Source organism: Pongo abelii, chromosome 21, assembly GCF_028885655.2.
Source record: "Pongo abelii isolate AG06213 chromosome 21, NHGRI_mPonAbe1-v2.0_pri, whole genome shotgun sequence".
Classification (NCBI taxonomy): Eukaryota; Metazoa; Chordata; class Mammalia; order Primates; family Hominidae; genus Pongo; species Pongo abelii.
The window spans coordinates 56,489,129-56,515,000 of NC_072006.2; the positions used below are offsets into that span (position 1 = coordinate 56,489,129).

The window sequence follows — 25,872 nt, forward strand, 5'->3', positions numbered from 1 at the left end:
TTTACTTTAATACAAATGACTAAATAAGTAAATCCTTAGCATACTAAGTAGAAGACTAAAAATACAACAATAAAAAAAGAAACCCCAAAACCAGTAGTAACAAGAAAGGTGGTGGACCCCCAAATGCCAAAGATATTAAAATATTTTAAAAAGAAAGTTAAATGGAATCATAAGGCTACATAATTGAAAATTTAGAGCAGAGTAAATGATGTTTTTTCTTTTGCTAAATATAAACTACTAAAATTGATCCAGATAAGGTATACAACCTGAACAGATCAGTAATTACAGAAAATAATTGGGAAATTTGTTAAGAATGTTACAATGAAAAAGAGTATCAGCCAAGATAACAGAACAGATAATTTCTGAGATAGTCAAACTATTTCAGGTCACCGAAAAAGAAGAAAAGAGCTCCAGTTTATTTTTAGAGTTGCACAAGCTCCAATTTATTTTTAGAGTTGCATAAGAAACAAGCAGAAATCAGAGATAGCATTAAAAAAGAAAACTAGAGACCAGCTGCATGTATGTGTATACAGTCGTTGCCACTTATCAGCAGGGATCCATTCTGAGAAATAGGGTGTAGCCTATGGCTCCTAGGCTAGAAATCCATACAGCACGTGAACGTGCTGAGTACTGTAGGTAATGGTAACACAATGGTAAGTACTTGTCTATCTAAATATAACTAAACATAGAAAAGGTACTGTAGCCCAGGCGTGGTGGCTCATGCCTGTAATCCCAGCAGTTTGGGAGGCTGAGGTGGGTGGATCACTTGAGCCCAGGAGTTCGAGACCAGCCTGGGCAGCATGGCAACACCCCATCTCTACAAAAAATACATGGTGGTACATGCCTGTGGTCCCAGCTACTTGGGAGGCTGAGGTGGGAGGATCACCTGAGCCTGGGGAGGTTGAGGCTGCAGTGAGCTGTGATTGTGCCACTGCACTCCAGCCTGGGTGACAGACAGAGTAAGACCCTGTCTCAAAAACAAAACAAAACAAAAGTACAATAAAAATATCGTATAAAAGATAAAAAATATGGTACACCTGTTTAGGACACTTATCATGAATGGAGCTTGCAGGACTGGAAGTTGCTCTGGGTGAGTCAGTGAGTGAGTGGTGAGTGAATGTGAAGACCTAGGACGTGACTGTGTACTACTGCAGACCTTATAAACACTGTACACTTAGACTACTCTAAATTTATTTAAAAAGTCTTTCTTCAGTAGTAAATTAAGTATAGCATATTTTAACCTTTTTACTTTATACATGTATTAATTGTAGATTTTGACTCATCAAAATCTTTTGTAACACTTGGCGTAAAACACAAGCGTTGTACAACCATACAAAAATATTCTTTCTTTATATCCTTATTTTATAAGCCTTTTCTATTTTAATTTTTTTTAACTTTTTCAAATTAAAAACAAAACAAAACAAAACTAAGACACAAACATGGACATTAGCCTTAGCCTAGGCAGGGTTCAGATCATCAAGATGTCAGTAGGCAATAGGAATTTTTCAGCTCCATTATTATTACGAGATCGAGATCACCATTGTAACATGGAGTCTGTCGTTGGTCAAAATGCCGTTATGCAGCACACGACTAGAGTTGTAAAACTTCCAGACAAGATATTAGAAAACGAAATCCAGCAGTGCTTTGGAAGAATAATCCAACATGACCAAGAGGATTTGTTCCAGGAAGGCAAGGTGACTTAACATACCAGGCTATATGCTACACAAATGCACTGTGTCAACATATTTAAGTGCAAAACCCAAATACTTACAGCTAACAATTTTAAGAAGATACTTGATAAAATTCAGCAAGCTACCCTGATAAGTGAAATTGCATCAGTATTTTATATGAACTTATCAAAAGAATGACTATGAAAATATTATGTCTTCCACTCAAAAACCTTTATTTAACTCCATTGTAAACATTATTCAGTCAAATTATGTAGTCTATTTTCATTATATAAGGTCTATGTTTCTTTTTTTTTGAGATGGAGTCACACTCTGTCACCCAGGCTGGAGTGCAGTGGCGCAATTTTGGCTCACTGCAGCCTCCACCTCCCGGGTTCAAGCAATTTCACTGTAAGTGAAAACTGGAGCAGAAGAAAATTACCTAAGTATTATAAAAACCATTATCCAAAGGAGTGGTGTATATTACGTTGGAAAATTCTAAAGTTAGAATTAGGGACACAGCAAGGATGCCAGCTATATCAGCATTGTTTGGAGGTTCTGGCTAAAGCAACAGGACAAAAAAACAAAATAAGTAGTAAAAATATTCTAAGAAATACCATTCATTACTGAGAATTTTTCTTTAATATAGACAAATATACCCTATTTTGGCTTTTCTTGATGTTTGCAACAAATGCAAAAATTCCTATTCACAATTATGATAAAATTATGGAATAATAAGAAAACACAGGACCGGGCACGGGGCTCATACCTGTAATCCCAGCACTTTGGGAGGCCGAGGCAGGCAGATCACTTGAGGCCGGAAGTGCAAGACCAGCCAGGCCCACATGGCGAAAAACCATCTCTACTAAAAATACACACAAAAAAATTAGCCAGGCATGGTGGCAGGCGCCTGTAATCCCAGCTACTCAAGAGGCTGAAGTGGGAGAATCGCTTGGACCCAGGAAGTGGAGGCTGCAGTGAGCCAAAATTGCGCCACTGCATTCCAGTCTGGGTGACAGAGCGAGACTCCATCTCAAAAAAAAAGAAACACAGACATTATATAATAAAAATATACTACATAATTTGACTGAATAATGTTTACAATAGGAGCTAAATAAAGGTTTTTGGGTGGAAGACTTAATATTTTCATAGTCATGCTTTCGATAAGTTCATATAAAATACTGATGCAATTTCAATAAAAATCTCCAAAAGGTTTTCTTTTTTGGTGGGGGTGGTTTAGGTACTGGGTGAAATAACAGTTCCTTTGGAAGAATACATATCTAAGAATTGCTAAGAACATTTTGGAAAATAATAGCTGGGGGAAGCTTTGTAAGTCTAAAAGATTACGCTTACCTTAATGCTAGTATAATCAAATATGTGATGTTGGCAAGCCAGATCTTCTTCTGGAATCTCAGATCTCTAATCTTCCAGAATAAAGAAGTTCTAGAAGTATATTTGTGAACTTTGTCTACACGATGGGTTAAATTAGGATTTCAGTTTTCAGGAAAATAATATTTAACAAATGGTCCTGGCATAAGCGGACAGTCAAACCTGTTCATCATAACATATAAATATGAGTTCTGGGCAAGAGCTGTGATCCCAGCATTCTGGGAGGCTGAGGTGGACAGATCACTGGAGGCCAGGAGTTCGAGACCAGCATGGCCAACATGGCAAAATCTCGTCTCTACTAAAAATACAAAAATTAGCCAGGCATGGTGGCACATGCCTGTGATCCCAGCTACTTGGGAGGCTGAGGCAGGAGCATCACCTGAGCTTGGGAGGCAGAGCGGGTAGTGAGCTGAGATCGTGCCACTGCACTCCAGGCTGGGCGACAGCCAGACTCTGTCTCAAAACAAGAAAAAAAAAAAAAAAAAAAAAGAATTCTGGCTGCAGCAAGCAGCCATTGAAAAACAAACAAGCAAGCAATAAAAGCACTAAAGGGAAAACCAATTTAATCTCAGGAGAAGGATGGACGTTCTTAGAAAATACAGGTGCCACAAATGAAGCGACAGAAGAATCTAACTACAGAAAAAGACAGTCATTTTTATATGGTGACAGCCCCACAAGTAAAGTCAAAAGACAATGACAGGAGGGGAAGAAACTCAGCAATGTGTGACTGATGTCGGGTTAATGTCCCCAACTTCCCAACAACCAAAAGGAGGGAGTAAGAGTTCTAATTTCATAGAAGAGAGAAGCACACATGGTCAACCAGCCCTATGCAGAGATGTTTCAGAAAACGCAGACCACAGCACCAGCTAGGGGAGTGCATAAAGGCCAGATAACCATTTTCACGCAGCTGATTGATAAAACTTCCAAAGGTAGTTGAGCCCACATCAGGGATGAGACTATCATTGTGAAAATTAATCCATATTTATGCAAGTACAAACTATGGAAACTCCGTGAAACTTACTCTTTTGAATCTACTTACAGGGAAAAAAAAAAAAAAAAAAGAGCTGAATATGAGAGTTTACTGGGGCAGTTGTAATGGCAAAAATATTCCCCAAACAACCTGAATAATCATAACAGCAAGATGACGGACTAAAGCCTGGCATGTCTGTAACACTTGTTTAAAAAAACTAGGTCTAGTTGTGTTGACCCACAGGACTGTCAATAAATGGAATAATCAAAGCAAGTTGCAGAGAAATGTACAGAATATGTTACAACTACTATAGAACTAGGAAAAACCTTTTCTATGTTATCTTTTGGGTCTATGTATATTGGTAAGAACACAGAGCACCTAACATTACTTACCTTGGGTGGGGTGAGAATACGGAGGGGCTGGAAGTTGTAGGCTTGGTGTTTGTACAATTCTGTGTATAATTTATTCCAAAGAATAAGTTTTACTGTTGTAGTTTGTAAAAAGACAAAACAACCAACAAATCAAATATGCATGTGTATACATCTCTATGCATGCATGTGTATGTATGTATGTGTATGTATATATATATAGAAGGCAGCTGGTAGGTAGAGATCTAAGGATACAAAAGGAAATATAGAATGTAAAAAATATTATGCTGAATTAAACTACAACTTTATAACTGGAGTAGAAAACATATATACGTAAGCATAAAAAAAGATTGATAAGGGCCAGGCACGGTGGCTCACGCCTGTAATCTCAGCACTTTGGGAGGCCGAGGTGGGTGGATCACAACGTCAGGAGATCAAGACCATCCTGGCTACGGTGAAACCCTGTCTCTACTAAAAATACAAAAAATTAGCCAGACTTGGTGGCGGGTGCCTATAGTCCCAGCTACTCAGGAGGCTGAGGCAGGAGAATGGTTTGAACCCAGGAGGTGGAGCTTGTAGTGAGCCGAGATTGGGCCACTGCACTCCAGCCTGGGTGACAGAGCGAGACTCCGTCTCAAAAAAAAAAAAAAGATTGATAGGAAGTCCATCAAAATGGTTACAATCTGTATAGTTTATATCTGGACAGTAAGATTATTAGTAACTTCTATTTTTTTCCTAGTAATATTCTGTTTTTCATATTTTCTATCTTGAATACACATTATAATCAGGAAAAGATCCTTTACAGTTGAAAAAAGTGGGAAAAAAGAAAGATGTAGAAAATAGGACCACGACAATGGAAGTTTCCCAGCTGAAATTCAAAAGCAGAACAGTTTTTCTAAAGGGCTGTAAGCAGTAAGTTTAAAGTGACAAAATTATTTAAATCACTAACATTGTACACTGCAAGCCTTTTCTGTTTCTTACCAAAAACCATAGTTAATAACTCACTATTATCATTGATGATAGGAAAATAAAGAAATTATGGCAAATATAATATAGCAAGACCTCAAAATTGTGTTCAACTATTACGGATCAAAGAAAGAAGAATAAAAGTGGTAAAAATGTATCTAAGTATTCTCATAATATTCTAAATATGCTTCTGTCCTAAGAGTAACCTCCCCTCCTCACCAATCCTTGCTGACAGCAGAAATGAGTGCTATTACAACCTTAGAGAATGGCTTAAGGTACAAATATAGGTGATTCTAGCTTGCTCTCTGGCACCACCTACTGATCAAACAGCATTTCAATGTAAAACAACACAATTTGAATTTTCCTCTTCTCAATACAACCTACGCTTTGGAAAAAATCTAGGTACTCTCTCAGTCCACTCATCTGGATTCTGCACAGATATTAACATCTCAAAAATGGTATTCTAGAAAATTCTGTCTTGTTAGTAGGAACTTTGATCATTTTTGCGTCTAAACAGAAATGCCAGGATCGTCAGTCTGAAGTTTCAAAATGAAAACGACAGTGGGATGGATCACTTTATCACTTTAGGTACCACATCTATTTAATGTGACTGTGGAGAAGGTAAGATGATTGTGTGACGTTTATGAGAGGACTAAAAACCTTTGCTGCTTCAGGTTGTTTTTGACTAATGACTCACGCCCCATCATTCCCAAATCCCACCTTGGTTCTAAAGAATCATTAACATTCAGTATATTTTAATCAGATATCAATTTATTAGGGAACCATTCATTTTCTGCTCATTAGCACTAAACATTTTTTTTTGGGTCAAGTATCCATGTCACATTATGTAGAAAATGGTCCTTCATGCCAACAGACTTACGTGTATAAAACATGAACACCCCCAAACTCTGGGGAGTATTCCAGAATGGGGCAAAAGAGAGGCTGGGAAGTACCATTTACTACACAAATGTAATAAGATGGACAAAAACCTTTATTAGAGTTGGAAAATCAAGTTGGAAACAAACACATATATTCACTACTTAATGCATTTAATTCCAACCCCTCACTGGAATCATCTTGGTAACATTTAAGATTCTACGACAGTTATAATGCGACGATTCAGAGGTGGTCTCAAAGTTGTTACAGTGTTAAAAAAATTATAGTAAGCAGTATAAAATTACAATTTATTATGGGGCCAGGGGGATTCACAACCATCCTTAAAAACATTAAGAGCAAACCACGGCCAGGCATGGTGGCTCACACCTGCAATCCCAGCACTTTGGGAGGCTGAGGTGGGCAGATCACTTGAGGTCAGGAGTTCAACATGATGAAACCCCGTCTCTAGTAAATATACAAAAATTAGCCAGTCATGATGTCATACACCTGTGGTCCCAGCTATTCCGGAGGCTGAGGCACGAGAATCGCTTGAACCTGGGAGGCGGACGTTGCAGTGAGCCAAGATCGTGCCACTGCACTCCAGCCTGGGAAACACAGCGAGACTCCCTCTCAAAAACAAAACAAAACAAAGAAAACATTAAGAGCAAACCTTTTAGAGAATTCTACTTATGATTTCTTTTTCTCAATTCCTTTCCCCCACTCCTTTTATTTTTTAAGCACTAATCTGGAATGGAGTCGGCGGGACAGAGCAAAGCTGGATGGGCTGCCCCTTGAATGATGGAGTAGGTCTGCTTGGGAAGTTCTTGCTGGGAAGAGGAGGAGAAGACCGGTGGCGCTGTGGTGGCCACTGCGATGTTCTGGCCTCCATCGCTCACCACTGTCACTTCTGCTGTCCCCTCCTGAATCAAGGCGTTTAGGCCTTCAAAGTCAGTGCAAGTAATACCCGAACTGGTAATGAAAGTCTGATTGCCAGAGCCTTCCTGGGGGCCACCTGGGGCCGTGGGGATGAGAGTCTGGTGCAGAGTGGCTCCGTCCGTCTGGTCGTGAGTGGTCAGCAGGACAGCCGGCTGGGTCATTCCGCCCGCCTCGCTCGGACACCGCGAGGACTGAGGGGGGGCGATCAGACTGACCTGGCGCAGGATCTGCAGCCGGCTGTTCCCTGGGAGTTCCTCTGGGTTCTGGGCCACCAAGGCAGGCGGGACGATGTTCACTGCAGCGGCGGCAGCCTGGACGATGGTGTTCGCCTGGGGCACCTGATGCCCAACGATGATTTTGACTCTTCCCTCGCTGAACTGGGGCATTTGGCTGGGCTGGAGGGGCACCTGGAGGTGTCCCACAGTGAGGGGCGTGGCGGGCTGCTTGCTGGGGTCGATCTGAAACTGCAGGACGGTCACGTCCGAGTTCTTACTCTCATTGTACTCACTGTGCTGTCTCTTGTGGCTGCGGAGCGAGTCCTCCCGCATGAAGGAGGCATCGCATATATCGCAGTGGAAAGTCTTCTTGGCATCCAGCTTGGCCACCTGCCGGCTGCTCTGCCTGCCCGTGTCCTTCCTCTCCAGAGCCTCAGTCTTAACCATGTCCCCATGGAACTTCTTCATGTGCTTGCTCAGGTTGCTGGGCTGTTTGGTGTCGAAGCTGCAGTAGTTGCACTTGAAAGGGCGGTCGGTGCAGTGGATGCGCTCGTGGATGCGCAGGGCGGCCTTGCTGGAGCAGGAGTAGCTGCATTCCGAGCACTTCTCAGGATGCTCCGACTGGTGCACGCGGCTGTGCTTCCGGAGGGTGGCTTTGCTGTCACCCAGGAAGTCGCAATGCGGACACTTGAAGTTATTCCCGCTGTGCTTGATACGGATGTGCGACTTGAGGTTCCCCTTCATGGTGCAGCGGACATTGCAGAACTCGCACTTGAAAGGCTTCTCCCCCGAGTGCACCCGCATGTGCCTTTTCAAGTCCGAGCTGATTTTGAACTTGGCGCTACAGAGCCAGCACTGGAAGGGGGCGTCCCCTGTCAACACAAGGTGAGTTTCGATAAGAACAGGCAGGCAACAACCACAGCGGATCCCCCCGAAGCACACACCAGAAAATCGCTTATACAAGGTGGGTGGGTGCTGACCTCCTAACTGCAGCTTCTAGCAGCCCCCTGGGAGTGGGGGAAGAGGGGTAGGGCGTCTTTTTCTTTCCCCGGACCCAAACCACCACCACCGGTATCAAACCCAGAAGAAAAATGGGAGATCGAAAAGAGCAATTTAATTGTCCCAGATAAAATAAGATTTACAAGTATACTTGTTATATTCTTTAAAACACTCAAACTATCTTTCATACAGTTAATGTGCCCACTCTGCTAGTTAATGGTTCACAGTTGAAGACTTTTGCACAACCCGTTGATTTTGATTGAGTTACATGTTGTAACAGATTCAACAATATATTTTCGAATGGGTCAGCTCCGTGCTGCATTCATTGGAGTATGGTTTTACAATGACTGAAACACCCAGCTTATATTTCATGCAGATCTTTATTAATAAAGATGTTTCTTGCACAAAATTTATTTATCCCATATTGCCAGCTGCGTTCTTTACTTGTGAAGTTACAAAATCCAGCTGCTTGATTTTTTTTTTAAAAAAATTCATATTCGCTGAAAGATGAGCAAGGCAAGTGAAATTGCAAACATCTGATTGGATACCATATTCCAAATTTACTTCCTCAATGAATGCCAAGTCCAAATTATCTGAGGCAATGACAATTCAAGCAAATTGGCGACCCCTCATTTCAACATTGTTTAAGTTAAGCAAAATAGCAGCTAATATTCTTCAATGGCTTCCGGGATGGCAGGCGCTATGCTGAACACTCCACAAGCATGGTCTCACTTGATGCTGGGAAGATTGCCCTGTGGTGGGTGCTATTATTAATATTGTTTTTTTAACACAGTTACACAGAGGAGAAGGCTGAGACCCAGACAGACTACATAACTTGTTCTTGGTCGCCCCGTAGTACAAAGAAGGGCTTGGATTCCAATTCAGGCTGACTCCGCAACTGGTATCTTTAGATGCTATGTAATTATCTGTGCATATAACTGATGTTTGCTTTCTTAGGCCATAAACCCACAAGACTGGGATGGTGTTCCAGCTTTTTGACATAGGATCTGCTACTTCACCATGAGCTGCTTAATGAATGCAAACAAAGATGGCAGGAGGCAACTGAACAAGCTTCTAGAACACTGAGAGGCCTAAACCTAAACTTAAAAAAATGCTTTGTATGACTGAATACCACCAAGATCATGCATACTAAACTCCAGAACAAGGAAGAGTAAGCTACAGCCTATGGGCTAGATCCTGCCCACAGCCTGTTTCTATAAATAAAGTTTTACTGAAACACAGCCATGCATATTTGTTTACATATGGTTACTTGCCTGCCGTAATGGTAGGGGTGAGTATTTGTGATAGATACTGCATGGCCCACAAAGCCTAAAATATTTACTATCTGGCCCTTTTCAGAAAAAGGGCCTTTTGCTGCCTGAGAATGTTGTTCTTAACCTTTTTTATGCCATTACCCCTTTTTGGCAGTTTAGTGAAGTCCATGGAACTCTTCTTGGATAATGTTTTAAATGTACCCAATAAACTAAAATAAAAACCAATAGGAATATAAAAGAAACTAATTATATTAAAATAGTTATTAAAGAGAAAAAATTGTGATATGCCAATGTGTGTGTTTCATTAATGCATTCAAGAATCAGACCTAGAGGCAGGTCTAGTAACTACAGTCATTTCTAAATAGAGTGTAAAAGATATTTTGCTCTATCTGCAGCAATCATCATGAAAAGATTTTTGATTTCCGCTGGCGACAACTTCACATGCACTGTTATCAGATTGGTTGCCTGTTTTCATAATTGAAGGACATGTCAAATTTTAATACAGGCTAGTGAAAATGAAGACGTCTTTTTTTTCCCCACCCCCATCCAAGGACCTCCCTCCCAAGTCTACTCATGGATTTCTCAGGGGCAGACATCTGTAGACTCAAAGTCAAAATCCTTGCTCCAGAATGTTTTACTAGGTTTCCCAGTTACATCCCTGCCAAAATTACAGGGACAGTCTTTTTTCACTTTTTTTTTAGCAATCTGCAGAGGTGAGACCCAGAAAATCCAGAAAACCAAATCTCGCAGCTAAGTTGCAGAGCTTAACAACGTTTTTTGGCATGAAAGCAAAGGTTTTAAATTCCTTTGTCTTTTTTTTTTTTTTAATTTAACCATAAACATTTCTTTAATGAAGTATACTGGTCAAATAGTCCCACTGGACACTAAGGTCTTCAAAGCTAATGACTATATTCATTCTTGCCTACTACCTGATTCCCACTGTGTCTGGCACATAGCGAGGTTTAAAGAATGTTGGATAAATAAGCGACATATATTTAAGCTGACAGATCTTCCTTGAGTTTGGGTTGCTACTAAAACAAGTGTTGATGCAGTCTATCCAATCGCCGAAAGGGTAAAAACAAAATCCTATTAATTTACAGTTTTACCAGTGCCACAGATTTACAAAAGGGAAAATGAACATTCCACGAAGACCATGCATAAATGGCACACATTGAAATTTTTGAAAAACACACCTTTTCTAGACCAATTTTAAAGATGCTGCTATAAATAGTAACTTCATCCTTATCAATCAAAATGAACCATTTTCATAAATGAATTTTTCAGCTTCTCTAACTTAGGCTGGGGGAAATTTCTGAAGCAATCAGTTGGGCATCGATTATGCCAACGTCTGAACTTGCTGTAGATTACAAAAATGTTCCCAAATCTCCCCACCTCCCACCCCTCCTTGTGGCGCACAGCCTCTGCCATGTATATAGTTAGGCATGTTCTCCCATGATCCACGACAAAAGCCTCAAACATGTCGTTGGATTTCACCAATGGTATGTTTAGTAACTTGAAACAAGGAATGGCTTGAAATGCGCTTGTGCACTGGGGCTTGCTTGCTTGCTTACACCTCGGTCATGACCATGAGGTCAATCCTGGCCTAACCTGCTGGTCTCAGAAGGCCAAGAGACATGTGGGGCAGAGCTGATTTCCTCAGCCAAGGCCAGTGGACAGCCAGCCCGTAACCAGCAGATCCTCAGACTAATAAGAGAGCCCAGCCAAGGTCAGCTGGTTTGCCCAGCTGATCCCCACATGGGAACAGAAAAAGCATATTGCACTGCATCACTGCAGTGCACGCTGCATCACTGTGACAACAGACAATGGATACAGATATTGGTATCTAGAAAAAGGGTGATGCCGTAACAGAGAACCGAAATACAGAGCACTGGTTTTGAGATTGGGTTGCATGTGGAGGCTGGAAAAATGGCAATGCACACTACTTAATGGCAAACATTTGGTAAGACTGTCACGTCATCGTGGTAGCTTAGAAGACAGAAAATGTATGTCATGAGTTTTGGACTTGAATAAAGAGATAAATTCTAGGCAGAACAGTGAAAGTGTTTTATAAGCTGCATATGATAAAAGACTATAAGAAAGAGACAAACTCACAAAAAGAGACAAACTCACAAAAAGAACTGGACATTTTGTAAGCAGAATTTAGAGGGAATATAGAAAGTCAAAGATTTACTGGATATAGTTTCTCATCTCCAGCCAGCTTCTCCAGCCAGCTTTCCCAAGTAAGACAAAAGCCTGGGACAAAGACCATATCTAAGAAACTAGTCTCAGAGTGAAGACCAAATGTGAAATAAGGGGTCTGAATGTAAGACTCTTTATTAAAATCTCCAAAAGAGAATTAAGAATGGTGAGAATTAAGTTGGTGCCAAGTATGTTCTCTCAGCTGGACAAAGGACTCCTAAAACCCACAGAAGGTTAAATGCCAAAGGTGCCTATAATTGTTTAGAAAAAGAGGAAAGATTCCAAAAGAATTGTGGGTATGGCTTTTGGCATATGGATACATAGGAAACTCACAGTTTTTAAAGACAGCTCTACTAGCAAAACTGTCACCAGCCTTACTAAAACAAAAGGTAAAAGACCTCCAGCTTTTGGTAGACAGGAAGCAAGCTGAGAAAGTTTCTCAAAGGTACATTTTGCAATCTTTTTCAGAAGTAGCTTAGGAAAGTGATGGAAAGCATGTTCCAATGGGCAGCGTTAAGAACCAAAGAGCTGAGCCAAGGCCTAATCAAGAAACATTCCCTATCCCCTGAGTAGGGGGAACCTGTGCCCAGAAGAATTTCAGAAACGCTATGGACCAGGGACTGAAAAATGCCTCCCATTCTTCTATACTACTTTCTTTCTTTCTTTTTTTAAATTATACTTTAAGTTCTGGGATACATATGCAGAACGTGCAGGTCTGTTACACAGGTACACACGTGCCATGGTGGTTTGCTGTACCCATCAACCCGTCATCTACATTAGGTATTTCTCCTAATGCTATCCCTCCCCTAGCCTCCCACCACTTGACAGGCCCCGGTGTGTGATGTTCCCCTCCCTGTGTCCATGTGTTCTCATTGTTCAACTCCCACTTATGAGTGAGAACATGTAGTGTTTGGTTTTCTGTTCCTGTGTTAGTTTGCTAAGAATGATGGTTTCCAGCTTCATCCATGTCCCTGCAAAGGACATGAACTCAACCTTTTTTATGGCTGCGTAGTATTCCATGGCGTATATGTGCCACATTTTCTTAATCCAGTCTATCATTGATGGGCATTTGGGTTGGTTCCAAGTCTTTGCTATTGTGAACAGTGCTGCAGTAAACATACGTGTGCATGTGTCTTACACTACTTTCAAATGGTAGAATTACGGTAATTATTCTGGCTTTTTGTTTTACCACTGTATATTGGGTGTATCATGACAGACAACTTGTCTTTTATTTCAACCGTCTCTAGATGAAGAGAAACCATATCCAGACCCAAGGGAGATCATGCAATTGTGGTCTTTAAGGCTGATCCTATGATTGGATGAGACTTGTCAATGCATTTTGCCTGTCAGAGAGATGTGAATGATGGTGGGGATAAAGGTGGACTGTGGTTGTTTGCAAAAATGGTCCCAATTCAGCCCGGCGTGGTGGCTCACACCTGTAATCCTAGCACTTTGGGAGGCTGAGGCGGGCAGATTGCCTGAGCTCAGGAGTTTGAGACCAGCCTGGGCAACATGGTGAAACCCCATCTCTACTAAAATACAAAAAATTAGCCAGGCATGGCAATGTGCACCTATAATCCCATCTACTCAGGAGGCTGAGACAGGAGAATCACTTGAACCCAGGAGGCGGAGGTTGCAGTGAGCTGAGATCGTGTCACTGCACTCCAGCCTGGGCAACAGAGTGAGACTCCAACTCAAAAAAAAAAAAAAAAAAAGTCCCAATTCTTCACCTTCCCTGCATCCCTGACCTTTGCCATGTAACACTGTGATGACCTCTCACTGTAGGCGAGCTCAGTCCCACCCTTGACACCAGGATGAAACATGTGACTTACTTTAGCCAATGTGATGCTTGACAACTTATAGAAGCAAAGACTTGAAATGGGCTTACACTGGGGCTTGCTTGCTTGCACCTCTGCCATCCTCATGAGAAGGACAAGCCTGGGTTAGTCCATGGTCCCGGGAGGAAGATGAGAGATGCACAGAACAGAACCAGATTGCCTCAGCCAAGGCCAGTGGACAGCCAGCCAGCCCATGGTCAGCAGATCCCCAGGCAAATCTGAGAGGCACCCAACCTTCCCCACACATGTGGTTAAGCCAAGCCAAGATCAACAGAGTTGTCCAGTCAACTTTCTGCTGACCTAAAGTATGTTAGCAACAAACGTTTATTATACAACACTGAGATTTCATGGTTGTTACTGCAGCATTACTGAATCATTATTTAACTGATACACCAAAAGAAAAAAGTATGTAATTTGTTGTTACCTACTCTGCTAATTTTGCTCTATGTTTTTTGGTCAAGCTGTTCCATGCTGAACTAGAGTATGCTTCAAAAATGATTGGAATGCCTAACCATAATGCAGAATTTATCAAAGATACATGGCTTATATGTGTATTTCATTTCGTGCACCTCCTCAATTACATACTTTACGAGTGAATAAATTACAAAGTTATATAAGGAGATATACATATGTATAAAGTTATAAACTTCATGATTTTCTCCTACTTGACTGAGAAAGGCTCTTCAAGGCAGCTGAAAAGCAAAACTGCAAATGGGCCAGGCATGGTGGCTCACGCCTGTAATCCCAGCACTTTGGGAGGCTGAGGTGGGCAACACTTGAGGTCAGGAGTTCAAGACCAGCCTAACAAATATGGCAAAACCCCACCTCTACTAAAAATAGAAAAAGTTAGCTAGGTGTGGTACAAAATGCCTGTAATCCCAGCACTTTGGGAGGCTGAGGTGGGCAGACCACTTGAGGTCAACAGTTCAAGACCAGCCTGACCAATATGGCAAAACCCCATCTCTACTAAAAATACAAAAAAATTAGCTGGGCGTGGTGCAACATGCCTGTAATCCCAGCTTCTTGGGAGGCTGAGGCACAAGAATTGCTTGAGCCTGGGAGGTGGAGGTTGCAGCGAGCTGAGATAGCGCCACTCCACTCCAGCCAGGGCAACAGAGCGAGACAAAACAACAACAACAACAAAAAAACAAAACTGCAAACAACGGGATGAGCAAAGGTTCCAACTCGATTTCTTACATTGTAGCTGAATGCTTTAAGGTGCTTATGATTTATGCCATAGAAAGTGAGGAGCGTAGAGAGCAAATAACAGGCAGGACTCACCCGTGTGGGATCGCAGGTGGACAGTGAGCTGGCTGGAGTTGCGGCTGGCATAGGGGCAGATCTGGCATTTGAAGGGCCGCTCGTCCGAGTGGATCCTCAGGTGCTTGTTGAGGCTGCTGCTGTCGGCAGCAGCGTAGTCACACGTCTTACACTTGTAGGGCTTCACGCCCGTGTGGCACCGCATGTGAGTTTTCAGCTTGTCTTTCCGGCTAAAGCATTTGCCACAGACTTCACACTTATGGGGTTTGTCTCCTTCAAACACATACACACACAGATGGCAGCAGGAAACAAGATTAAAAAAGGAAAAGGCTTATTTCCCACTGCCTTACGAAAAAAGTCATATACAACCACCAAAGAATAATCCGAAAACCCTAAAACACTGGGTGGATGATTGGCAAAGAGCTAACATCTTGGGAGAGGGGAAGTTTCTTCCATGTTCCTTATTGATATTACTTGAAGTTTTTAAATGATCAATATGAATTTCTTATAAATTTTTTATAAATTAAAAATAGAACGCAATTAAAATTTTAAAGTATAGGTACGTAAAATAATAAGTTTTGTTAATTTTCTCTTGTATTCACTCTCTCCTTTTTCCTTTTCACAACAGAGATGCACCCTAAAATTTAGAATACCTAAGTTTCAGCAGAGTTCATGGCTGACCAGGGAAAGATTATACTTCTCAGCCTCACCTGCAGCTAGGTGTGATCTGTGACTAAGTTCTTATCAAAGCGATGGCAGAGAAAGTAAAGTGTGTCTCTTTCACAAGAGGAAACGGCTTGCCTTTTACATTTTCTCTTTTACTGCTCCTAGCCAAGGCATGGGGGTAAGGCAGCAGGTGAGGGCAGGTGAGTGAGTGGGTGAGCACAGGTGAGTGAGCAGGTGAGAGTGGCATACCTGCAGATGGTGGAGTAATGTAATAGAATGAGGTGGGAGGAACTTAAGCGCCTGGACGGTCCGTAGGACAGAGCTGCCCACCTGTCCTAGCCTGCCTGCTCACCTCTGGACGGTTACATGGGACAGATACAAACCCCTATCTTGTTTGTGCTGGTGTTTCAGTTTCATTCTTACAGCAGCTTAATCTGAACCTCACTAATGCATATGTCAACTTGACATCTGTGAACTACTGCTGACTTTTTGATGTATATTTTTGCAATCTGTGTGTGTGTATGTTTTTGGTACATAAAAACTCCTGGCTAACATCAATTTAAATACTTTTTGAATGGCACTGTGCCTTTGAATTATTTTCTTTAATCCTTGCAACAGCTGGAATTAGAACCCAGGACCATCTTGTGATTGTTTTCTTTTTTTTTTTTTTTGCCAAATACTGCACTGCCTCCCTATTGACTACTTTCTTGCACTTACACTAATTTCGATCACCTGTTTCATATCATTACATACCCACAATGCGGTTGTTAAGGCTGAAGTATTTCACTGTATGGATGTGCATAAATTACTGAACCTGTTCCTTACTTGGCCATGAGAAAGAGTAAGTCGATATGACATACTGATGTGAAATGATGTGCAATAGTAAATGAAAAAAAGCAAGTTGCACTGATAGCGTGTATCATATTAACTTAGTAAGACATGGAAAAATTAAATATGTGTGTTTTTAGACCTGGTCTAGGCATGCAAATATTTCAGAATGAGACATAGAGGTCTATTAGGACAGCTGACTTTTGGTCATGGAAGGAGGTGGCTGTGAGTCAGGATTTTCTTTTTTTTACTTTATATATCAAATATGTATTCTGACCAAATCGTAACTAGCCAAGTGCTAAAATAGCCGAAGCTGATCACTGTCATCATAAATAAATATTTGGGATTTAAGAATACATGTAAAAGTTTATTAAAGATCAGCATTTTGACTGGGCACAGTGGCTGTCGCCTGTAATCCTGGCACTTTGGGAGGCCGAGGCAGGCAGATCACTTGAGGTCAGGAGTTCGAGACCAGCCTGGCCAACATGGTGAAACCCTGTCTGAACTAAAAATACAAAAATTAGCTGGGCATCGTGGCGGGCACCTGTAATCCCTGCTACTTGGGAGGCTGAGGCAGGAGAATCACTTGAACTCGGAAGGTGGAGGTTGCAGTGTGCTGAGATTGTGCCACTGCACTACAGCCTGGGTGACAGAGTGAGACTCCATCTCAAAAGGAAAAAAAAAAAAATTAGCATTTTCATTATTAAACATTTTAGCAGGCTGGGCGCGGTAGCTCACGTCTGTAATCCCAGCACTTTGGGAGGCCAAGGCGGGCGGATCACGAGGTCAGGAGATCGAGACCATCCTGGCTAACACGGCTAAACCCCGTCTCTACCGAAAATACAAAAAAACTAGCCGGGCGTGGTGGCAGGCGCCTGTAGTCCCAGCTGCTCGGGAGGCTGAGGCAGGAGAATGGTATGAACCTGGGAGGCAGAGCTTGCAGTGAACCAAGATCGCGCCACTGCACTCCAGCCTGGGTGACAGAGCGAGACTCCGTCTCAAAAAAACAAAACAAAAACAAAAACATAAACAAACAAAAATTTTAGTCATCAAATTTAAAAATCCAGGAACAATAATTTACCAGCATTGTCAGTGGCTCAGCAGTTCCTGTGGTCACTACACTGTGTATTTCCAACACTGGGCAAATGCTGGATGTTGGCAGAGCTCAGTGGTTTTTGGCCAGCTCTGCTGGTAAAGAGCCCTGTTGCTGTTGTTCCCCCAAACCCCAACTCCAGGGGTAATTAAACATACCCCCACTCTCCGAAGGTAACTAAGGTGAAGATACATTTAAACTGGAAAATGTAGACAGAGACCGCAGAAACTATCCTACAAACACAAGGTAGGCTAACTGTGTAGAAGATATTTTCTGTGGATTTGCAGAAATAGACAAAGTTGTGGCCCTCACTTGTACTTTTACAATGCTTTCCCTATCATCACTAATAATTATAGTACTCAGCCGGATGTGGTAGCCCATGCTTGTAATCCCAGCACTTCGGGAGGCCAAGGTGGGTGGATCACCTGAGGTCGGGAGTTCGAGACCAGCCTGACCAACATGGAGAAACCTCCTCTCTACTAAAAATACAAAAATTAGCTGGGTGTGTTGGTGCATGCCTGTAATCCCAGCTACTCGGGAGGCTGAGGCAGGAGAATCGCTTGAATCTGGGAGGCGGAGGTTGCGGTGAGCCAAGAGCGCACCATTGCACTCCAGCCTGGGCAACAAGGGCGAAACTCCATCTCAAAAACACCAAAACCAAAACAAAACAAAAATTATAGTACTTTATTCTTTCAATAATAAATATGCTATGGCTTGATGGATGAAACTTCAACATATGAAACCCACATGGAAAGGTTCATTGCTCATTACACTAGAATGCTTGCCAATCAATACTTGAAACTTAATATTTGGATAATTAGAACAAATCCAGATGGCATGACACTGTGAGGCTGATTAGATATCATGGTGACCCCAGTGCAATAAGGCACTTATTGGTCATGGCCAAGGAATCTAAGAAATAACTGTTGGTTACTCATCTTCTAAAGGCTGAGGCTAAATAGCAGGCTTTGGGCAATTAGTGAAGCCAAAGCTAAAACTCGCTGCATCTTATACACATTTATACTTTTAAAATTTAAATCTGTATCATTTGAATACTAGCGTCTAACACTTTGTTAAAAAAGAGTCTAAAGGCAGTTCCTTTTCCATGCAGAAAATCTGGGAAACATAAAAATAATATATTAAAGAAAAATGAAATCACCAGAAATAATCACTTTTTTCTTTTCCCATGCATTGATCTTTTTCTCTTCTTTTAAAACAAGTATTTATTAAATTCTCCTTTCTAAATTACAAAAATAACACACACTCAGTGTATTCACTGATATAACGTAAAGATACATAAAATGAAAGTTTTGGCCAGGTGCAGTGGCTCACACCTGTAATCCTAGCACTTTGGGAGGCCGAGGTGGGTGGATCGCTTGAGTCCAGGCATTCGAGACCAGCCTGGGCAACATGGTGAGACCCCCATCTCTACAAAAAATACAAAACATTAGCCAGGTGTGGTGGCGCCTGCCAGTAGTCCCAGCTCTTCTGGAGGCTGAGGTGGGCGGGTCGAGTGCCACCGCACTCCAGCCTGGGCGACAGAGTGAGACTTTGTCTCAAAAAATAAGAGAAAAAGACAAAAAAGAAACAGTTTCTTTTATCTCCCCTTATTCCTCTCTTTACTAATCATTACACACACACACATGCACTTGTAGGATCATCTCCTCAAAATGAGAATATGTGCATTCAAATTTTAATTAATTTTGGCAGAATCATTTTCAAAATGGCTGTAGCAGTTCACATTCCCACTTAGCTAAGTTTACTCACATCCTCTCCAGAGCTGGATTTTATTATGTTAAAGATTTTTCTGCCAAAATCATGTGTACAAATGGCACCTTATTTTTTAAAATCTGGACTTGTATTCCTGTAACAGCCAGTGACGTTTGGAGTGGTATCATTGGTCTGACCTAAGTGGATCCCCAGCTCTTAGCACAGAGCAGGTGTTGAGGGCATATGCGCTAAAGAAATGCTACTTACCCGTGTGAATTTTTAAATGCCGCTCCATGTCCTTCATGCCATAAGCAGTCTTGAATTGGCAACCTAAAAAAAAAAAAAAAAAAAAAAGGAAAGATTAATTACAAAGGGAAACTTAGTAACTTTTAGCATGGAGAAAACTGGCAGAAACATCCTTAACCAAGTGACAAGAGTTAACACCACAGTAATGGGAAAAAGAGATCTCATGTGCCCTCATATATGATGACCAGGAAAAACACACCGTCATTTTGTGGTTCCTGCCAAAGCTGTGTAACCTGAATCTAATCATAAGGAAACATCAAATAAACCCAAACTGAGGCCCTTTTGACAAAAATCACTGGCCTATACTTTTCAAAAATGTCAAGCTTATGAAAGATAATTGCTTAACTGTTCTTGATTAGAGGAAATGAAAGACATAAAATCTAAATGCAATTAGTGATCACTGGTTGGAGCCTAGATCAGAGGGGAAAAATGTCATTCTTTTGATATTGGTAGAAAGGACATTGGTGGGACACTTGATGATGAAATCTGACTAAGGTCAGTAGGTTAGATAATAGTTCCTATAAATGTTAATTTTCTGATCTTGATGATTGTCCTGTGGTTATTTTAACAAAATTCCGGTTTTTAGGAAATACACACTGAAGTATTTAGGAATAAAGGGGAATCGCATTGTCAGCAACTTTCAAATGGTTTGGGGAAAACTATACTTGTATATATATTTGTATATATACAAAGAATGACAAAGCAAATATAATAAAATGGTAACATTTGGGGAATGTAGATGAAGGGCATACAGGGATTTTTTTGGCACAATTTTTGCAACTTTTCTGTACGTCTGAAATTATTTCCGAATAAATTAAAACCAAAGTAAGGAAAGAAAATTCTTACTGGATATCTTCCTGAGCTATAGCATAGGAAAAAAATTTATAGCAACCTGAAATTTTCACGAGTTCCACTTCAAAGGCCTATGGCTAGAAAAGTCTTAGAACCCACATGGAGAATGACCACAGACAGTGGGAGATAGGTTGTATGTGCTGAGGTAAATGCCAGGGGGCTCTGATTTTTATGCCAGGTAGTTTGGAGCACATCCATGAGCAGTTGTCAGAAACTCATGAGGAGGAGCCCTGGAGCCTGGTTAAATATCACACCCTCTACACAAGTAGGACATAATGCTGCCTTTACCTGGATAGCAACAGTTAAGCCTTTTCTGAGCAGGTGGCGTTGTGGGCTTTTTGGTGCGTGACTTGGCAGGGAGAGAGATGACAGTGGCTGTCTGGTTTTCATTACTTTCCGTGGGCAGATAAGTTTGATAGCCATGTTCAAAAACAAATTCTGGAGCTGAAACTAAAAGATATGGTGATTATTAATTTTCTTAATATAAATGCCCTCTAGCTATGGTGTCTGCCTACTTTCCTTTGTAGAGAGAATGCATGTACTAGTTTGCTTTCCCAGCCTCCCTTGCAGCTTCAGAGTGATCACGTGACCCAGTTCTAGCTAATGAGACACCAGAGAGCATCTGCTGGGAGACTTCTGCAAAAGACTTTCCTCCCTGATTTAAAATAGCATTGGGGGGGCAGGGTGGGCAGGGCAGATGGTAAAAGAAGCAGTTGAGAAAAGCTCATCTTGCTGCCCTGGCTGCCCTACTTCCTGTCTTTGTACATGCTGAAGTGATGATGTGATGCCTGGATCTGTGGCAGCCATGCTGTAACCATAAGGGTAAATATGAAAATCAGATGCTGAGTCAGAGCTCTGAAGCCACCCAAATCTATACTTTTTTCTTTTTTTTTTTTTCCTGAGATAGGGTTTCATTCTGTCACCCAGGCTGGAGTGCAGTGGCACGATCACAGCTCACTGCAGCCTCGACCTTCCAGGCTCGAGCAATCCTCCCACCTTAGCCTCACAAGCAGCTGGGACTATAGGCATGCACCACCATGCCCGGCTAATTTTTGTATTTTTTGTAAAGACTGGGGTCTCGCCATGCTGCGTGGGCTGGTCTCAAACTCCTGAGCTCAAGTGATCTACCTGTCTCTGCCTCCCACAGTGTTAACTATCATGCCTGCCCTAAACTTCTTAAGTAAACAAGAAACGTCCCTATAATTTATGTCCCTATAATTTATGCCAGGTAAGATTTCTGTTAACTGCAGCCAAATGCATTAGGTGCTTTCATAAGCTATACGACAAAATCCTAATAAAACACCAAAAAGGAACGATTGAAGGGATTTGGGGCAAAACTAGTCTAATTAACATTCTTCTCAGCATAAGTATTTTCCCCCCTCAAAAAATTCCTTGTACTCTTACTGAGGTTCTGAAGCAAAAAGAAAAAAAAAATAGCAAAACACACACTAAATATAAAATATAATTGTAGGCCGGGCGCCATGGCTCACAGCTGTAATCCTAGCACTTTGGGAGGCTGAGGCAGGTGGATCACCTCAGGTCAGGAGCTCGAGACTAGCCTGGCCAACATGGTGAAACCCCATCTCTACTAAAAATACAAAAATTAGCTGGGCATGGTGGCAGGCACCTGAAATCTCAGCTACTCTGGAGGCTGAGGCAAGAGAATTGCTTGAACCTGGGAGGCGGGGGTTGCAGTGAGCCGAGATGGTGCTGTTACACTCCAGCCTGGGTGACAAGAGCGAAACTCTGTCTCAAAAAAATAAATAAATAAATAAATAAAAATAAGTAAATAATAAATAAAATTGTAAAAGATAAGATAGGCAGTCTCAAATTTTTTTGTTGTAAAAAATTAAGTGACTACTTTGTTAACTACATTTATAGTCTGGGACTTAGGCATGTTTCCTTCCTCCCTTCCTCCCTTCCTCCCTTCCTCCCTCCCTTCCTTCCTTCCTCCCTTCTTCTCTCCCTCCCTTCCTCCCTCCCTCCCTCTTCCCTTCCCCTCCCTCCTTCTCCTCTTCCCCTTCCCTCCCTCCCTTCTTTCCTTCCTCTCCTCCTCTTTCTTTTTCTGGTTCTTTCTTAGAATGTAATTTGTTATACGAAGATTTGGTTTCAAATGAGAAGTAAATATGACCAATGGAGGCTTGTTCATTGGATGAACCTGTCAGGCTAAGAAGCCCTAATGATGATTTTGAGAGCCGCTGTAATATTCTGTTTCCCAAACTTCAGTCACTCAGACACCACCTTTGACATTTTTGACATTTTATTTACAGATTATTTAAGTCAACACAGGCCTAACATCACAGTTTATTTTAGCTTTGTCCAAAGCACTAATATCCATGCCACAGGCTCCAGGTGCTAGTTTGTTTTCTCTTAAAACAAACACTATATTTCTTTGAATCTAAGATGTTTTAGATTGTAAAATGCATCATAATTTCATGTATGATTAAAATGCTGCCAATTAAACACATTATGACAACCCTTTCTTTTTTTAGGTATTTTATTTTATATTTATCGAGTGGGCTTTTCCTGACTTCTTTGGACATTTGGCAGGAAACCTAAGTTCCTGATCTCCATCTCTTTGGCACCTTCAGTAGTGATCATATCACTCTGATACATGTCAAATGATACCTTGGTGCTGTCAGCATTTGGTATTTGAGTAAAGCCACAGTTTCCATTTTTCTCAATGGAAATATGTGTAGGGAAGTCAAGGGCTTTGGTTTAAAGTCAGCTGAAAGATTCAGACAAACTGATGTTTCCTGTTTTCATGCCAAGTATCTCTGATGCATGAATCAGCTGCACCTGTCTCTTGTTGAAATGTTTTCATTTACTCTGGGATCTGGCTATTTCTCCTGGTTTCTCTCGCTCTGCTTGGTTCTCAAAGCATGGTCCCCAGACAGCAGCATTGGAGCTGCCTGGGAACTTGTTACCAAGGCAAATTTTTTGGGCCCCATCTCAGACCTACTGAATCAGACACTCTGGGGGTGCACCCAACAATCTGTGCTCTAACAAGCCCTCCAGGTGATCCTGATACATGCTCAAGTTTAAGAACCACTAGCAGAGACCATCCTTTTCCATCTATCTTGGCAGTAGAACTTAACCCAGCTCTGTCTATATGAGGAATTCCACCTCTCTCGGTTGTTGCTTTGCAAGAACGTGCAACTGCAGTCACTCCTCCAACAATGAAGATTTGCTTCATTAATATCAAATTTACCCCTGTTACTGTTTTCAGGCATTTCAGGGTAAGCAATCACTTTTCATCTTCAACTTGCTTCATCATGCAATATCTTGGAAGACATTTTAAACAGCAATTAAACTCAATACATATAGTTCCAAAATTGCACACAATGCAGCTGAGGTAACAAAAATGTGACCCACTGAAATCAAGTTTGTTCACATGCACAGCAAGGTAATGTTTTTGGACTGCCTGCTGGTTGACAGAAATCTCACTGATTCTAAAATGCATCATTGTTTCAGATATGTTAAAATGTGTCTTCAGACTGATGTAAGTTCAGGTTTGATCATTCACTGTGGATGTGACCTCAGGCCAGTGATGTAACTTCATTGAACTTGTTTTCTCACTATAAATGGGGACAATCACCATGCCCACTTCATAAGGGTGTTGCAAAATTTAACAAGATAATTCAGTAGCACAGGATGTGGCCATGGTTGAATCTCAATAAATGTCAACAGGGATATATTACAGTTCAATAGAACCAGACTCTGGCACTTGTGCATCAAACTCTTAACTGAAATGCTCATGAGCTAGGATGATCAACCATCCCTGTTTGTTGTGGACTGGGGTTTCTCAAGAACTTTTGGTGCTAAAACCAGGGTGCTGCGTCATGGTCATACTCCATGGCCTCCCAACTTTCTGCTCTACAACTTCCTGCACAAGTGACCCCCTGTGCTGGAAGGTGTTCACAGTAGGGTAAATATGGGTGGCCAGGCCCTCCCTACAAGTCAGCTCACGGGCTCCTCAGCACTCTCTTGAAAGGTAGGTGGTAGGCCCTTCACCCTCCTGCCACTTTCTGCTCTCCCCAGAGATTGGCTGGGCTCCATCTCTTAACTATCCTCTACCATAAGCCTGGGCAAGTCACAGCAGAGGGAAATGTGGGAGTATTTTGGGTATCAACCCCTTCTCAGATGTATAATTTGCAAATATTTTCTCATTCCATACGCTGTATTTTCATTTCTGCTGTTTCCTTTGATGCACACAAGTTTTAAAATTTAATGTAGTCCCAGCTGGGTGCAGTGGCTCACACCTGTAATACCAGCACTTTGGGAGCCCGAGGCAGGCAGATCACCCGAGGTCGGGAGTTTGAGACCAGCCTGACTAACATGGAGAAACTCCATATCGACTAAAAATACAAAATTAGCTGGGCATCGTGGCACATGCCTGTAATCCCAGTTACTTGGGAGGCTGAGGCAGGAGAATCGCTTGAACCTGGGAGGCAGAGGTTGCGGTGAGCCCAGATCATGCCATTGCACTCCAGCCTGGGCAACAAGAGCAAAATTCCGTCTCAAAAAAAAAATTAATATAGTCCCATTTGTCTGTTTTCACTTTTGTTGCCTGTGCTTTGGTATCTTGGAGAGGCAGCAGGAAGCATCATGAGTGGGCAGGTTAAACACAGCAAAGGGCCGGGTGTGGTGGCTCATGTCTGTAATCCCAGCACTTTGGGAGCCTAAGGCGAGCGGATCGTTTGAGGTCAGGAGTTTGAGACCAGCCTGGCCAACATGGTGAGACTCCGTCTCTACTAAAATCACAAAAATTAGCCAGGAGTGGTGGTGTGCACCTGTAGTCCCAGCTACTCAGGTGGCTGAGGCAGGAGAATCGCTTGGACCCAGGAGACAGAGGTTGCAGTGAGCTGAGATCATGCCACTACACTCCAGTCTGAGTGACAGAGGGAGACTCCATCTCAAGGAAAAAAAAAAAAAAAACAACCCAACAGCAAAGGGATTCAGGCACCCAGGTGCAGGGATCATTTTGGGGGCAGGGCTAATCCCATGTAACCTGTGAGTCGTCCCAAAGTAGATGGCTATAGACCAGAAAGGGTTTGCTCCAGAGCTTAGGCTGTGTCTTACCTCCTTGGTCCTCAGTTTCTTTACCTGTAGAATGGGGACAATTTCCATTTCTATCTCCTAGGACTGCTGTGAGGATCAGAAACCAGGCATGTAAAGCTGCTGTTGCTGTTGACTTTATTCACTAATTTATTTAGCAAATATTTATTAGGTACTGTACTGACTGTGTGCCAGGAACTGTTCTAAGCACTAGAAACAGAGCTGTGACTCAAAGAGACAAAATTCCCTGCCCTCATGGAGCTGACATTCTAGTTAGGAGTGTTGCATGCAATAAGTATTTAAATATATAGTGTGCAAATCAAGTGGTGTAAATATTACGGAGAAAAATAAAGCAGGGAAGGGAACCAGAAAATGCTGGTGGGCATGCAATTTTAAGTAGGT

General features: G+C 41.9%; 1 protein-coding gene across 6 annotated transcripts in view; it reads right to left on the reverse strand.

The window, feature by feature from the left end:
- Window positions 1–25,872, reverse strand: part of ZFP64 (ZFP64 zinc finger protein) — a 115,483-nt gene that overhangs the window by 67,591 nt on the left and 22,020 nt on the right. For 3 of the 6 annotated variants that reach the window (XM_024238536.3, NM_001133686.1, XM_063720450.1), the window contains 4 exon segments: window positions 20,701–20,862; window positions 19,522–19,584; window positions 14,979–15,230; window positions 6,110–8,259 (listed from right to left, as the gene is read on the reverse strand). In XM_024238536.3, coding sequence (XP_024094304.1) covers window positions 6,977–8,259; window positions 14,979–15,230; window positions 19,522–19,584; window positions 20,701–20,862 — 1,760 coding nt within the window. In that variant the 3' untranslated portion in view covers window positions 6,110–6,976. 6 annotated transcript variants of the gene reach the window in all.